Below are 17240 nucleotides of genomic sequence, written 5' to 3'. Positions count from 1 at the left end.
CAGTCATCTAACCCTGTTAAATCTGTTATTATACAAGCTTAGAAAGACAACTAAATGCTTTGAGAACAGAGCGTGTACATGCCTGTGTTTTACCATCACAGTACTGGTTGAACAGGAAGTTTTGTTAGAGAAATCTGTGAGTAATTGACACACCATCTATTGTCTGGTAGCCCACATCCTGCTTACACAGGAACTGAAGCATTATTCATATCCAAATCTGTTCCTGGGAGAGTCGCAGTCAGGGTGGTGATGGAATGGTCCTTATGGATGACGCTCTTTCAGTAGCTGTATAAAGCTGATCCTCCAGCTAGGATGTTGGACATCTCTGGGTACATGGTTCTTGAGGCTGATCCCCCAATTAGATGTTAACCACCAGGTCTCACTGAGATAGCACAGCTGGTGAACCAGCTGAGGGTAGGGAAGGCTGCAGGGATCTGTGGTATCTGGAGTGAACTTCTCCAGGCTGGTGGTAAGGCTCTCCTCTTTGCATTGCAAGCAATCTTTGCTTCCACTTGGTAGACAGGCATCATCCTAACTGACTGGAAAATGGCACTTGTCGTCCCTATCTAGAAAGGGAAGAGTGATTGTCTGGGATATATAAATGCAAAGAATTATTATTATTATTAACACTGCTTTCAGTGCCGGGTAAGGTCCTTGCCAGGGTCATCCTCAATAGGATCCGTGATCACTTGTTCACTTACCAGTGACCAGAGCAATCTGGTTTTACTCCTAAGAAGTCTACCATTAACCACATCCTGGCACTGAGGGTTCTCGTGGAGTGCAAATGTGAATATTGGCAGAGTATCTTTGCAGGCTTTGCTGATTTTCACAAAGCGTTAAACTCAGTTGATCCCAAGCTGCCCTGTGGGACATCCTGAGACTTCGTGGGATCCCCCCAAATTTGCTGGATATCATGCCCGGCCTGTACGCTGGTACTGTGAGTGCTGTGCAGGGTGGAGACTGAACCACAGCATTTTTCCCAGTTGATTCTGGGATTCCACAGGGGCATGTTGTTGCCCCTACTCTGTTCAATGCTTGCATGGACTGGATGTTTGGTGGAGTCATGGGGTCCAGTGCCCATGGGGTATCTGCTGGTGAAGAAAGATTCACTGATTTTGACTTTGCTGACGATGCTGTGATCTTCACGGTGTCAATGGAGACTCTGATCGGGGCGCTCGAGAAACTGAGCGATGAGTCCGAGTGTCTGGGCTTGCGAGTGTCCTGGATAAAAACCAAGATCCAGGCCTTTAATGACCTTTTTTGGGCACAGCCATCAGCATTGTGTCTGTCTGCGGAGAGAGTGTTGACCTTGCAGAGAGGTTTACTTACCTCGGCAGTGACATTCATATCTCTGGTGACTCTTCCTATGAAGTCAGTAGATGGGTTGGGAGGGCATTGGGGGGAATCATGAGGTTGCTTGAAAGGGGTGTGTGGTGCTTGCGATATCTTTGCAAGATTTAGAGTCCTGGTGCTTCCTGTTTTGCTATATGGTTGCGTGATGTGGACACTATCCAGTGACCTGAAATGAAGACTGGACTCCTTCAGTACTGTGTCTCTTCAGAGAATCCTTGGAAAATGCTGGTTTGACTTTGTGTTGAATGAGCGGTTGCTCACGGAGTCCCAAATAAGGCACGTTACCTGCATTGTCAGGGAGCATCAGTTATAGCACCATGGCCATGTGGCGAAATTCCCCATAGATGATCTGGCTCACAGGATCCTCATTGTTGAGGACCCGAGTAGCTGGACCAGGCCAAGGGGCCACCCATGTAACACCTGGCTGTGGTAGATAGATGGTCATTTCCGGGAGGTGGGACTGGACTGCATGTCTGCCTGGGGGTTGCCAACCAGGATCCTGAGCTGCTTCGTTGTGTGGTGGGTGCGGCAGCGTGCTGTACCAGTGCATGCTTTCCAACTTGACCTGACAGCGCTTTTAAAAAATGGCAATGACTGGACTAGAAAGGATAACATACAGTACATGTAAACCTTAACTTATTTTTTACCATTTACTATATTGTACATGCCATTAATTGCAGCATGCTAAGATGAAAGACTGTTTTCTTCATTTAAAGTGTATAACATTTCTTTGTCATTGCTATACCCGCAGACAAAAGCTGCATCACTCAGTGCCCACATGGATTCCACAGTGATCCAGACAGACGGCACTGTGTCCCTTGTCACATCAGCTGTGAGACCTGTAAGGGAAAATACAGCTCTCAGTGCCTCACCTGTAAAGAGGAGCTCTTTAAACAAGGCGGAGAGTGTGTAAAAGAGTGCAAACCTGGGTAAGTTTGAAAGATGCATGAAGGAAAGATTTCTTTAGGCATTTCTCCTGGTTTCCGAATGTGATGTATCCATAATATCCAGTGGCACCTGAATTTGAAATAAGAAGGTTAAGAAAATGGCAGGGGGCAGTGGGTTGTGTTTGGGGGTAATTTTCTTTACAATATTACATTTAAAATAGTACATCAGAATGTTGGGTGTAAAGAAGCTTTATGCACAAAAACTGGAAGAGGATATCATATACTTTTCTAAATCGGTGTGTCCTAAAGTTAGATCAGGGATTAAAGGAGTATTAGTCAATTGATCATTGTGGTTGCTATGTTTTAGCTAGGGTTCCTTACCTGGCTTAAGTGTTTTGTCTTTTTTCTTCATTTTTCAATTTGAATGATTTATTATGAATATTGCCATTAATAGTGTTATGTTCGTTCGTCATTTAGTCAAATATGCTTCATTTCCTATTGATTTTGTTATGTTTAGTAATATTTATGTAGTTTCTTTAAATGTCTTTACATTCTTTATATGTTTTGTGGTGGTTCCCCAAGAGGCAGGGTCACCTGTCAATCTCCATTGAGGGACTGCTCCCAGCTCTTTAAAGGCTGATGAGATACGCAGTCCCTCTGTTGTACATTGTATGCACTCTGGCAAAGGTGGTTTGGTTTCCTGTGAGTATTATGAACTATTAGAATTGTTGGATTGTATTGTTTTTTTATTATTTTTTGCTTTGTTTAAGGACTCTGATTATTGAACTGTGTTTTTGGAACTCTGTTAGCTGAGGATTACATTTCAGGCAGTTCCTTTTTTTTGCCTCTTTCTGCTCTTTTGAGCTTTTGTTCATTATTTATGTTTTTTGTTAATAAATCTTCAATTTCGTATAGATTCTTGTGGACTTTTCTCTACCTCCACCAGAGTTTTTATGGTTTCTCCTGCAGAAGAACATTGTTTTTTGAGACTCTTTGCTATTTGTTTGTAATTTAAAGCTTCCATTTTGAAGCCTAGTCAAGGCCTTAAGCCGCCAATTTTCCTGGGGCCAGATCTATTAGGATTCTGGCCAGTATTTTGTGGTTCATTTTGAAGGCCTCATCTATTTGCAATTTGTGTGCTGCTCCAACACAGCAAAGGTGAAATAACAAAAAGGGGTTAATGGCAGTGTGTGAGCTTTTAAATGAAAACAGTGCAGCTCAGGCTTCCTGGGTGTAGGCAGCTGCACAGTCCTCAAATCGTTAATGAGGAAATTGGCTGGTTATTTTTACACATGAAGGTGCGATCAGCCAGGCAGGTTTCCTCTTTGACATTCGATGGTTTGTTAGGTGGAACTCATCTAAACCCACAGAAGTTCAAAAGATCTTGAGTAGGATAGAGAGGGTAACAAAAAATGATTCTAGAAGAGTGAGAAAGTAAGTCGAGGTGTGACGATGAGAGTTCGCTTCACGCTCCCGTCTGGCTTCTGGGAGCCCTTGAACCCGTCACCATTGGTAATGTTACCGATGAGCTTGTCAGTGAGGCACTACAATGAAACAAGGGGATGGTGTAAAAAAAGTGCTAAGTGCGTTTATTAAAACAAAAACAAAGTGTCCAAATGAAAATAAAGTGCAGTGCATCTCAAAAGTCATTAAATAATTCATAAAACAGAAGTGAAGTGGAGGTTAAAATCCAATGGAAAAAAGTCTAAACAGTCTCTTTAAAAACAAAGCCTGGTGTCTTCTTTTTACCTGGCAGCTCCCCTGCTTCTCTTATCGGGCTTTGAAACAGGAGAGTCGCCATACCTTCAGCTGACCTTCTTTCCACATAACTGATCTGGTGGCCTTCCGATCCCTGGCTCCGGTTTAGCTCACCTAGATCAAGACTTAGTCTCTCACCCAACGGTCAGGACGCTCACGTTGGGGCTTCTCCTTCCAAGCCTCCCGACTCCCGCTGCCTTCTCGGCTTTACGCGGCCAACTGTCGTCCTTCCAGTCACTCCTACTCTTCATAAAATGCTCAGCGGGAGTGACCTCTACCAACTGCTCCTCGGGTGCCGGCCAAACACCCAGGTTCCTAGCTCAGGAGCGCTCTCTATCTGTCTAACTGCACCGGCTTTCTCCCTACTGCTTCCTGTCTTCTTCCTCACTCCAACAAGCTCCATTTGTTTCTTTCCTTTTTTTGTTTTTCCTGTTGCTAGCCGTCTCGCGCTTCTATTTATGACGGGGGTCGTGGCAGCTGTGGCAAATCAGCACCTCCCAGGAACAATTACAGATTCGGACTGTTTCTCACCTGTGCACTTATGCAATAAACACCCACATTACAAGCTCCCAAGGAACCACTTCAGCCACACAACCACACCCCCTTGCTAAGCCACGAGTGCGGCAATTATTTAATTTAAAACTGGCCTCTTGACGTGAGCTGTGGACCCGCAATACCACACCAGTGTAAAATCAAAGAAGAGAAAAGGAAAGAGGAACGGAAGGAAAAAGCAGAGCTAGTGCTATTGAGAAGAGGCATAGCAGCTGGGGACGAAGCCCAGTGACACATTGGGGTTAGGGTTACCTCCTGCTGAATGCTGCAGAGGAGCAGGAGCGAGACCTCTCAGAACAGTTGGTCATGAACACCAAGAGACGATGGTGAGAGAAGGGAGTGGGGCTTGAAAGGTCCCTGTAGACACCGAAGGATGGTGATGGTAACACAAACCAGTTAATGTTTGATCACACTTTCTGTATTGTGTCTCCTGCTGCTCAGCAGGCCTTGAAGGGTTAGCAGAGGTGGTGAGGTGATGGAAGGAGAACAGAGGATCATGATTTGTTTTAAATGGACAGATCCTGATTGGGTATTCTAAACTTTGACTTTAACCATTTTTAGATTATTTTGTGACTCATTTTAACCTTAACTAACACTGTTTTTATCAAGGATTTTGTACTCATTATTTAAGTGACTACACTGCACTTAGTTTTTGAATGCTGCTCTGTTTGGATGAAAAAGTACAATTCACTTTGCACCTACTCTTGTTGTAATGTGTCTTCATTCACCCTAGTCCATATTGGTCCATGACTATCGATGTCCAGTTGGAAGAAGGTAATGCCAGGTTCATTCAAGCCGGACATCACAATCAATCAGTTTGGCCTCCCCTATAGAAAACTTCACTTCTTACAGCAAGCACCAGTATACAGTGAAAAGGAATGTAAACAAAGTAGATTGTAAGAAAATTAAAATATAAGTTAACGTAATAGGAATTAGAGAAGAATTCACCAGTAAGTAATGGAAATCTTACCTTATTCAAAACTTAAAAGCAATAGCAATTATTATATTTTAGGGATATTTGCTTTAACTCTATACCTCAGAATATTTTCCAGTGAATGATAGTTTGCTAATGTACATTATATTTTCACAAAATGCATTTCTGTTTTAAACAAATTTTAAACATTTTGATCTAAATGTATCTTTTAGGTTCTATGCAAATATTTCTTCTGGATCCTGTGAGGTGTGTGAACCAAGCTGTAAAGATTGCACAGGGAGTGAGCGTACAGATTGTATCACCTGCCAGAACAACTTCTACTTTCTGGAATACCAGAAGAGGTGCTATCACACCTGCCCAAAAGGTTATTATAAAAACAATGTGGATATGACATGTGTGAGATGTCACCCAACGTGTAAGACCTGTAATGGTAAGTGTAAAACATGTGGTGGTGAAAGGTGTACTTTCAGAAGTTCTGCTAATAATGCGTTTTCAACAATATGACCACAGCTGGAAGGAGGTCTTGAACACTAATTCTGGCCGTTACAAGTGTGACATCCGCAGTAATTTTTAGCAATCATAGCAAAAAAACACAAAATGTAGGGAAGTTAATCAGTCCTTTTGTACAATTCCTGGTCAAAAGGGGCATAGTTATTAGTAATTAAGAGTGTCTTTGAGTGGGCAATGGAACTCCTCAAAGTCTAGGAAACCTAACATTTTCCTCCATTTTAGTTGTGACTCTCGTTAAACTGTAAAACATCTTTCTAATGCGGTTTAGCATAATGATGTACAATATTGAAGTTTTCAGCTGGTTTTGTAATATTTTAATCGTTTTGAAAAATTGTCTTTTAAGAGAATAAGCATTTTGTTTAGAATGTAGTGTGATGTGGTGATTTTTATTTTCTTGCATGTATTTAAATCCTTTAAAATTAAAATTTAGTAAGATTTTGACGTTCTAAAATTTCAGGAATTGCAAGTACTTTCACATTCTTTGTTTTGGTTCTGACTTCTGAATCTATTAGTTAATTCCATAATTTGTTGTTTCATTTTCTTTTGTGCCTAGGCACTCATCTGTCACAGTTACCATCCATTTCAATTGTTTAGTCAACAATGTTAGTTTGTATGTCAAATTGTCAAACTGGTCATGAATACTATCCATTTTACTCTCCTTTCTTTCCATTTTTGCTTGTAACGTTTTGCTAAATATTTCATTTTTGTTTAACTCCTCCACTGTTTCACTCATATCTTTTATTTTTTCAGTTTAAACCCTCCTTCACTTTTTTCATATTCATAACCAGCACAATTTTCATTTTTTTCATTCTCTTCGATTCAGAGGAATTGTGTGGCTCATACTCTGTTGGTATTGGTATTGGACTTGTTGGCAAAAATGATAAGTTAATTTGTATTTTTGTTTTGTATGATGGATGCGAGGAGTCTATGCTGCTTGCTTGGCTGCTGAGAGATGCAGAAGGCGCTAGCCAGGTCCTTTACTCAACAGTATTGCCATTCACCTCAGGGTCTGCGTCAGAGCCCATATCTGTCTCCCCTTGGTTCACCTTTCTTTGTAATAAACCCCATGTGACGATGCGAGTTGGCTGCATGCTCCCATCATCTGTCCGGGAGCCCTTGAACTCGTCGGTAATGTTACTGATGAGCTTAGCAGTGAGGCAACAAAAATGGAGCAAGGGGATGGTGCAAAAGAATCAACAAAAACAAGGTGTTAAAAATAAATTCAAAAACGTCTTCAAATAAATAATCCATAAAAACAGTTGTGAAATGTGGAGGTTAAAAAAACCAATAAATAGAAAAACGATCCTTTAAAAATGACAAGGTTAAAACAATGGCATGAAGCAGTCTCTTTTTTAAAAAAAACAACAAATCACGGTGTCCTCATACTACCTTCTCTACTTGGCGGCTCTCCTGCTTCTCCCATAGGGCTTTGCAACAAGAGGGTCGCCTACCTGCAGAAACAGCTGCCTTTCACTCTGGTCGACTGGTCTGGAGGCCTCCCGATCTCTGGCTTCGGTCGCGCACTCAATCCAGACTGAGACTTGGTTTCCTTGATGACCAGGACGCTCACGACAAGTCCTTTCCAACCAAGCCTCCCGACTCCCGCTGCCTTCATGGCCTTACGTGGCCTGTCGTCCTTCAACTACTGGTCACTCCAGCTTCTTAATTGCTCAGCTGGAGTGACCGCTTCCTTCAGCCCCACCGAGTGTCGGCCAAACACTCCCCTCATGGGCTAACCTCCCAGCTGCTTGCTTTCACTCATTCGAGCCTGCGCTTGCTCGCTTTTCTTCACCCTCACACCGGCTCTCTCCACCTGCTTCCTGCCTTCTCCTACAACCTCCTGTTCTTTTTTTTTTTCCCCCTTTTATCCAACTCGTACTTCTATATATCAAGAGGGCGAGGTAGCTGTGGCAAATCAGCAGCCCCGAGCACAATCACGGCTGTGGACCATTTCTCACCTGTGCACTGTGATAAACGCCCACATCACGAATCATCCCGGGACCCGCTTCAGCCACACCACCACTCCCCCTCGCTAAGTCTCAAGCGTGGTGATTATTTATTTATAAATGGTCCTTTTTACATGACCTGTGGACCCACTACACCACACCCCGACACAGCACTCATTTTGACTTCCAGGGTATTGTCGAAAAGTGTCAGATCATCAGGCACAGTCAGTTTTGGACCAGGATCAAGTCCTGGTTCAACCTGCAAAAATATGGCAAACACCAGACAGATGTCTACCACAGATACTAACTGTAGAGACAGACTAAACTCAGAGCTCAACATTTGTATACCACAGCACATACGGGGCAGCCTCTAAAGCAAACTATAAATATAAGGACTAAAATACAAAGGTTATTATTCAATCATTTGATAGTTTATGTCTTTTGTTTCAAATGTAATGCTGAGTTATAAAATAGTGAAGTAATATTTTGCAAATGCACTCTCTTTCAATTGTTTCAGCATTGTTATGAACGTTAGGAGTTAAGGTGTTGGGAGCATTTGGTGAAAAGTAATAATTGATTTGTTATTGCTGACAAGTATTAATTGGTAACTGCGAGGATATGGAACTCGGGTTGAGTGAGGTAGACATCTGTGTTGTATTATTTGTTATTAAGTTTGTCCTTTTAAACTTTTTGTAGAGACTTTCACGATTATTCAAGTTTGTATGAATACCTTTACATGATTAAAAGTTCAGTTAAGCCTTCTCCCTGCCTCATGAACAGTTATCCTTAGTACCAATCAAAATGATGGAGTCATTTCCAAGTTTTGCTTTTCAGTTTGGAAAAGAAGATGTCCTATTATGCATGGCGACACTCAAGTTACAATATTGATTATTAGTTTTATTCATTTAGAGGTTGTTGCTTAACTGCTAAAGGTATCGAAGTTTTAGGCAACATGTTTTTATTTTATTTCATTGCAGCTAAAGGCGCACTTGCTTGTTCTTCTTGCTATGATGGTTTCACATTTGTGCAAGGAATCTGCGAGTCCAAATGCCTAGCTGGAGAATACGCAGCTGTTGAGGTAAAGTATGCTGCTGTCATTTTTATTTGTATAATGCAAGTTATGATATGTGGTTCATTCGTACTAGTCGTTTGAGGATAAATAAATAAATACATTTACAAGGGCATACTAGATATTTTGCTTAATTTCTTTAAAATGTATTGTGTTTTAAACATAACAGTGTCTTTAGTTGATGGAGCTAATCTGCTAAAAGAATGTGGAGTCAATTAATCAACTGGTCACAACAGCAGTCTGTCTGCATCTACTATAACCCTCCAAAAACTGTATATGTTGGATCTTCCAGCTAGCTGTTAATGAAAGGCAAATTATCCATTGAGAAGATGTAAGAGATAATTTTAAACAAGATCAATGTGATCGATGAAAGACCTTTAGTTGAATTATGGAATGCTTGACACATCTAGGATTGAGTGTTTTCTATGTATGGCTGAGTTCCACTCCTTTTCTGAGATGCTAATTGAAAGGTCCCTTTTCCATCATTCCCTAGGATTGTTGAAAGGTAAACTCTTTGAAACTTCTTTTATATATTTTTGAAATGCTGTCTGAGTCCTTCATTAAGACTAACCAGTATAGCCTATGGGATGTATATATATATACAGTAGGTGTGAGATGTGGAAAGCTGAGGAGGCTCCTTTTAACAAATTTGAGGTGCATGTGTGTGTAGCTAGAGAGTTACATTTAGTGCACAATTGTTCATTAGATGTAAATACATAAATCTGTGAATTTCATAATCTAAAGTTTTTTAAAAGATGGTCTGAGAAGGCGTTAATTGAGTATGGGAGCATTTGACGATGCGGGTTCTACTCCAGTAATCCCATCTCCCTTTTGGGAGCTAATGAACCCAACACCATCGGTAATGTCACTGGATGAGCTGGACAATGAAAACACCAATGAAGCAAGGGGAAAGGTGCAAAGTGCAGACAGTGGTTTTATTTAAAATCAGCAAAACCAAAAACAGTGTTCAAAATAAATAGTGCGGTACTTCTAAAAGTCTTTAAATAAATAATTAATTAAAAACTAGTAAAAAGGCGGAGGGTAAAATCTAATTAATACATCCATAAAAACAAGGTTAAAATACTATGTCCTTTAAAACAAAGCCCGGTGTCGTCTTCTACTGGTGGCTCATGTGCTTCTCCCATCCAGGCTATACACCAGGGGAGTCACCCTACCTGTATCTGTCCTTCTTCATATCTGGTTGCCTTTCAGTCCCTGGCTCCTTCAGACCGAGACTTAGGTTCCCCAATGCTGGGGTTCACTCTAAGCCACGGGTGTCAAACTCCAGGCCTGGAGGGCCGCAATGGCTGCAGGTTTTCATTCTAACCATCTTCTTAATTAGTGACCTGTTCTTGCTCCTAATTAACTTCTTTTGCCTTAGTTTTAACGAACTCAACTCAGACCCCTTAGTTCTTTCTTTTTCCTTAATTAGCAGCCAAACAATAATGAGATACAAAACAAGCAAACAGGTGACCAGCTAACCACATCATCTGAACATAAAGAAAGGTAAGGGTCTCAGTAAGGTTGATCTCTCAGGTCAATAATCAGAAACAGAAATTCAACAGTTTGGGAAATGTCTGCTGTAGCAGAATGAGAACAGAAAGAAGCCATGAAATTAAGTAACAGGTTTAATTAACAACACGAATTGGCTTCTCATTAAGGAACTGTTTGGAGTTTGACGTTGCAGTTTAGCTGGTTAACTGGTGGCTTGTTTCACATCTCATTTCTGTTTGGCTGCCATTTAATGAAGAAAAGAATCAATTGAGTGGACTGAACCCTTAAAAACAGGGGCTATTAAAATGAAGGGTAAATGAGATAATTAGCAGTGAAAATGAGTCAATTGTTAGATTGAAAACCTGCAGCCACTGCGGCCCTCCAGGCCTGGAGTTCAACACCCGTGAACTAAGGGGTCAGAATCAAGTTAATTAAAACTAACGCAAAAGAAGTTGATTAGCAGCAAAAACAGGTCACTGATTAAGAAGATGGTTAGAATGTAAACCTGCAGCCACTGCGGCCCTCCAGGACCAGAGTTGGATACCCCTGCTCTAAGCCTTCCTGACTCCCGCTGCCGACCGTGGCCTTAAGCGACAAGCCAAACATCTTCTGGGTCACTCCAGCTCCTTGATTGCTCAGATGGAGCAACTGCTTCCTTCAGCCCTACTGAGTGTCGGCCAGACACCCTTTCCAGGGGGTTCTCCTTCCAGCTGCCTGCAAAATACCAGCGAGTCTACTCTCGATTGCTCACACTCTCTCTCTGTCTCGCACCGACTCTTTACTTCTCCAGCCATGCCCGTCTTCCTCCTCCTAACCTCCATTCACTCCAATCCTTTTTTCTTTTTCCCTTCCACACTTGCGCTGCTACTATATATAATGGAGACATGGCACAGGTGTGGCGATTAGCAACTTCCGGCATCAATTACATATACGGACGATTCCCCACCCGTGCACATAAGCTAGGAAACACCTGCATTACGCAGTGTCCGAGAACCACTCTGGCCACACTACCACGCCCCCTCTTTAAGCCGCAAGTGAGGCAATTATTTATTTAAAACTGGTCTTTTCTTCTGAGCTGTGGACCCGCTATACTACAGAGCAACAAATAAAAATGTGTCCTGTATTGGTTTCTTATTCTAAACAATTTATGGACAACTGGATGACTTTGAAATTGGTGATACAGTTAGGTCCATAAATATTTGGCCAGAGACAACGTTTTTCTAATTTTGGTTCTGTACATTACCACAATACATTTTAAATGAAACAACTCAGATGCAGTTGAAGTGCAGACTTTCAGCTTTAATTCAGTGGGTGGAACAAAACGATTGCATAAAAATGTGAGGCAACTAAAGCATTTTTTAACACAATCCCTTCATTTCAAGGGCTCAAAAGTAATTGGACAATCGACTCAAAGGCTATTTCATGGGCAGGTGTGGTCAAGTCCATCGTTATGTCATTATCAATTAAGCAGATAAAAGACCTGGAGTTGATTTGAGGTGTGGTGCTTGCATGTGGAATATTTTGCTGTGAACAGACAACATGCGGTCAAAGGAGCTCTCCATGCAGGTGAAAGAAGCCATCCTTAAGCTGCGAAAACAGAAAAAACCCATCCGAGAAATTGCTACAATATTACGAGTGGCAAAATTTACAGTTTGGTACATCCTTAGAAAGAAAGCAAGTGCTGGTGAACTCAACAACGCAAAAAGACCTGAACGTCCAAGGAAGACAACAGTGCTGGATGATCGCAGAATCATTAACATGGTGAAGAGAAACCCCTTCACAACAGCCAACCAAGTGAACAACACTCTCCAGGGCTTGATAGGCGTATCGATATCCAAGTCTACCATAAAGAGAAGACTGCATGAAAGTAAATACAGAGGGTGCACTGCAAGGTGCAAGCCACTCATAAGCCTCAAGAATAGAAAGGCTAGATTGGACTTTGCTAAAGAACATCTAAAAAGCCAGCACAGTTCTGGAAAAACATTCTTTGGACAGATGAAACCAAGATCAACCTCTACCAGAATGATGGCAAGAAAAAAGTATGGAGAAGGCGTGGAACAGCTCATTATCCAAAGCATACCACATCATCTGTAAAACACGGTGGAAACAGAGTGATGGCTTGGGCGTGCATGGCTGCCAGTGGCACTGGGACACTAGTGTTTATTGATGATGTGACACTGGACAGAAGCAGCCAAATGAATTCTGAGGTGTTCACAGACATACTGTCTGCTCAAATCCACCTAAATGCAGTCAAATTGATTGGGCGTTTCATGATACAGATGGACAATGACCCAAAACATACAGCCAAAGCAACCCAGGAGTTTATTAAAGCAAAGAAGTGGAAAATTCTTGAATGGCCAAGTCAGTCACCTGATCTTAACCCAACTGAGCATGCATTTCACTTGTTGAAGACTAAACTTCGGACAGAAAGGCCCACAAACAAACAGCAACTGAAAGCCGATGCAGTAAAGGCCTGGCAGAGCATTAAAAAGGAGGAAACCCAGCATCTGGTGATGTCCATGAGTTCAAGACTTCAGGCTGTCATTGCCAGCAAAGGGTTTTCAACCAAGTATTAGAAATAAACATTTTATTTCCAGTTTTTTAATTTGTCCAATTACTTTTGAGCCCTTGAAATGAAGGGATTGTGTTAAAAAAATGCTTTAGTTGCCTCACATTTTATGCAATCTTTTGTTCACCCCACTGAATTAAAGCTGAAAGTCTGCACTTCAACTGCATCTGAGTTGTTTCATTTAAAAGTCATTGTGGTAATGTACAGAACCAAAATTAGAAATAAGTTGTCTCTGTCCAAATATTTATGGACTTAACTGTAGTTAGTACTAATTGGAGAACAAAGCAGGCCATACAAAGACAATTTAGAGCAGCATTCCATCAAAGATTTGCTTTTTTCAAATGGTTTCTAATGCAAAGGTCCTTTTATTACATATACATGTAATCTGTTTTCTGGTTTATTATATTAGCTCATTTTTGCTTAATTTGTGCGGAACCTAGTTTGACTTTCACTTTTAGAAATTTAAATTTTCATGGAAATCCTATGGTTTAAGGGCTGAATGAGTTCCTTCACATTTGTCTCAAACTAATCAGTGATATGCAGGATACTTTGCATTATAATGTAAGATAAATAAAATAATGAAATACATTACAACAAAGTCATTTTTTGATTTTAAAATGTAAAACTACAATATAATAAAGCAAAAAATCATAATATGCCTTAAAGAAATGCATATTTAGGATACTTCTTGAATTACTCCCTGCCTTACAAAGATATTTGTATATGTTTGCCACTATATAGACTGTACTCTGTATTGTACTGTATATTATCAATATTAAAAACTTTCATTTATCCTTGCCTGTTTGTCACCAGGAGCCTGAATTGCTGTGTGTCCAATGCCATGAAAGCTGCGTTGAATGCAAAGGAGACGGACCAAACAACTGCACCGTATGCCCTGCAAGCTCCTTGATTTCTCTTGAGGAACACCGCTGTCTGCATTGCTGCGCTTCAGATGTGCAAGAGCTTGAGGACTGCTGTAACTGCAGTGAGACACAAGGTAGCACTGCAAGAAGGAGGTTTTTGTGTCCTTCACTAATTCAGTAAAAAAAAAAGCAATGGATAAGTTCTTCTCCACCCAGTATTATGTAAATGGAGGTTTGAAATGAAAAAAAAAACAAAAACAAAACGCTATTTTAGACAAAAAAATTCAAACATTTTTTTTTTAATAAATAGTCAGACTTGAAAAGAGTTATGAAATACACATATAATTATTGTTTTAAATATTATTATTTTCAAAAAGCAGTCACTTGGTGTTTTTTTCTTCTTATAATCCTCTGAAGGTGTTTTCGTGGTGGAATGACCAACAGATTTCTGCTAACATGGACATTCCACTATAATGTTCTCTCCATTTGAGTAATGTCCTCTCTCCATGTTCATCAGAGACCGTTTTCAAGTTCTTGTTTGGAAAAAATCTAAATGAGTGTAGGAGATTGATTTTTTTTAAGACATGTTGCACCCAAGTGCTTGGTAGGAAGAGAGAAGTTCCTTGGCTAGTTCCTTGTACAGTATTTGTCCACCATTATATTCCGTCATTTTTTTTAAATTATTATTAAATAAAGAAAGAGAGTGTATTTTTTTACCATTTGCTTACCTATTACATGGTCAAGACAATGGATATATACAGTATGTAGAAGTGTTTGGTGAGGATTATTTTAGTACATCCTCAAAGAGGTTCTGACAAGCCATTCAATGATTGATGCCACCTGCGGGTTTGGGGTTCCTTACTCTGTTTTATCTCATCTCATCCCCACATGGTCTATTACTGATAATCTATATCTAGGTGCCAAGAGTAAATTACCTTTAGGACTCCAACAACATGCCATAGTGTTTCATGCCACTGGTAATGGCACTTACAGCCTGATTTTAAATTCCCAGAACTTGTGGTGGCAGTCGGCCCTCCATCACAACAGTCAGTCAGTCATTTCCAAAACCTCTATATCCTAACACAGGGTCACGGGGGTCTGCCCCAACATGGGGCGCAAGGCAGGAACAAACCCTGAGCAGGGTGCCAGCCCACCGCAGGGCACACACACCATGTCTTTGGACTGTGGGAGGAAACCGGAGCACCCGGAGGAGAACATGCAAACTCCACGCAGGGAGGACCCAGGAAGCGAACCCAGGTCTCCTTACTGCGAGGCAGCAGCGCTACCCACTGTGTCAACGTGCTGCCCTCCATCACAACAGGCGACCTCTAATTCATACCTTCCCAATTTTAAAAAGAAAAAATTCCAGTTTTGATTTTATTTTTGATCACACTTTGAAATTCTGAATTATTTCTACCTGACACCCTTGTGATAGACTGGGTGGTCTTTGCTAGGTCTCTGTGCTGTCCTGCACCCAGTGCTGCTGGGATGGGTCTCTGTGACTCTGCATTGGAATAAAAGGTTTTGAGAGTGTTATGCAATGTTAAATTGTAATTGGGTGGGACTGACTCAAAATAAATTGTGTGCCAATATCTTTTTGGTTGGTTACAGATATTTCAAATTAGAATTTGTTTCTATGTTAATAGTATTATAACAAAAACTGCCTTAAAATCTCCAAATCTAATAATTGTTTGTTTCTTTTTCACCTTAGAGGAGTGTCTTGTGAGGCCTCGCATTATTCTACAACATGCTGAATATGCCGGTAAACCAGCTCTCTTTGTTACATCTGCAGTCTTTTTGATTCTGGGAATCGGAGCTGCCATATTTTTGTTTTTGACTTCAAGATCTAAAAAGCAGCAGAAAGTGAAATCAGGCTATGAGAAACTGACCAATAGTGAAAAAACGTACGAGTCCACCAAACCAAGCAGTGCATACCGTGGGGATCACGTGATTGAGTATCATGACCCTGTGAAAGAGGAAGAAGATGATGATGATGATGATGAAGATGACATCGTATACATGGGGCAGGATGGCACTGTTTACCGTAAATTTAAATATGGACTTTTGGATGAAGATGATGATGATGAACTAGAATATGATGATGAAAGCTATTCATTTAGATAGAGATGGATGATAAACTTACTGTAGGTTTCTTTTGCTTAGTCTAAATAGGAACTAATTGGTTTGTGTAATTATTAAGTCTTGATGGCAGTACTGTAATAGCAAAATGTGAAAGGAATGTCTAAAGTTGATCATCCTCATGCCAGTGGCACAATACTTTGACCCACGAGTTACTGACGCATATGATGAACTGAAGTACAGTATACAATCTCAGTTGTGAGGAGGCATACTTTTTTTCTAATTAGCTGTAAACAGTGTTTTAATTTATTTAAAATTGTGTGGGGAAATTTGTTTAAAAGTAAGAATCTCTTAAAATAAAATAATTTTACCTGCAAATTACCATTAACATATTGACAGTAATCACTACAAATGTCTGACTGTTCATTTCAAATATTTAACTTCCATTTCCAGAACCATAAACTGTATGTTTATGTGTATTAGAAAATATGATCAGCTCATCATTTATAACACGGCCATTTCTTGTGCCAACAGTTGCCATCAAGTGCTTTGTCAGACACTGATGATGTGTATCCTGAGGTCTTTTTGCACACACTATAAATGCACCTTGTAGCCCTCTAAAAAATAATAAACTAAGAAGCCATATCAGAAATCAAAAAACATAAACCAGCAAAAATATAATAGTAGATTTGGTATAATAAATGAATGCTCTTCATTCCTCTAGTGGAGTTCAGGTGCTACTCCTCATATTTCCAGGTCTGTGCTAATGTAATTTAATTATTAAGCATATTCCCATTGAAGAGTTCAGCTTTATATGCAATAATTAAGTATGAAAAAACAAAATGCAATATAAATACACAACTTTTTTTGTTAATTTTATTAATTTTATTGTAATCATTCCATACAAATCAATCAATTTTTTACAAAAAATAGGATTGAAAACAAGTCGACCCCCACCCCTGAGAGAGACAGCATAGCCTACAAAACTTTGTGTTGAATCATTAACAAAGAAACAACCTGTAATACAGTATATGTAAAAAAACAAATAATATACTTTTAGGTGGCTTTAAGTTCTAGATTCCAATTGGTCACATTCTAAAATGGAGTAAAACTGAAAAAAATATATATGTATAAATATAATATACGATAGACAAAATAGTTTAAATAAAAAGTGTTCAATAAATTTAAGCAAAAAATAAAAATATGGGGAAAGTAACAATGAAACT

At 40.2% G+C, this 17240-nt stretch overlaps 1 protein-coding gene across 1 annotated transcript in view; it reads left to right on the top strand.

Moving 5' to 3' along the window:
• Positions 1-16881, top strand: part of LOC120528707 (proprotein convertase subtilisin/kexin type 5-like) — a 121940-nt gene extending 105059 nt beyond the window's left edge. Inside the window, exons 14-18 of the mRNA XM_039752862.1 lie at positions 2105-2282; positions 5697-5914; positions 8918-9018; positions 13886-14069; positions 15647-16881. Coding sequence (XP_039608796.1) covers positions 2105-2282; positions 5697-5914; positions 8918-9018; positions 13886-14069; positions 15647-16059 — 1094 coding nt within the window. The 3' untranslated portion in view covers positions 16060-16881. The remainder of the gene's footprint in view (positions 1-2104; positions 2283-5696; positions 5915-8917; positions 9019-13885; positions 14070-15646) is intronic.
• Positions 16882-17240: the final 359 nt, after the last annotated feature.

Source organism: Polypterus senegalus, chromosome 4 (assembly GCF_016835505.1).
Source record: "Polypterus senegalus isolate Bchr_013 chromosome 4, ASM1683550v1, whole genome shotgun sequence".
Classification (NCBI taxonomy): domain Eukaryota; kingdom Metazoa; phylum Chordata; class Cladistia; order Polypteriformes; family Polypteridae; genus Polypterus; species Polypterus senegalus.
The sequence above is the reverse complement of the archived record's forward strand: the minus strand, read 5'-3'. Positions and strand labels throughout refer to the sequence as shown.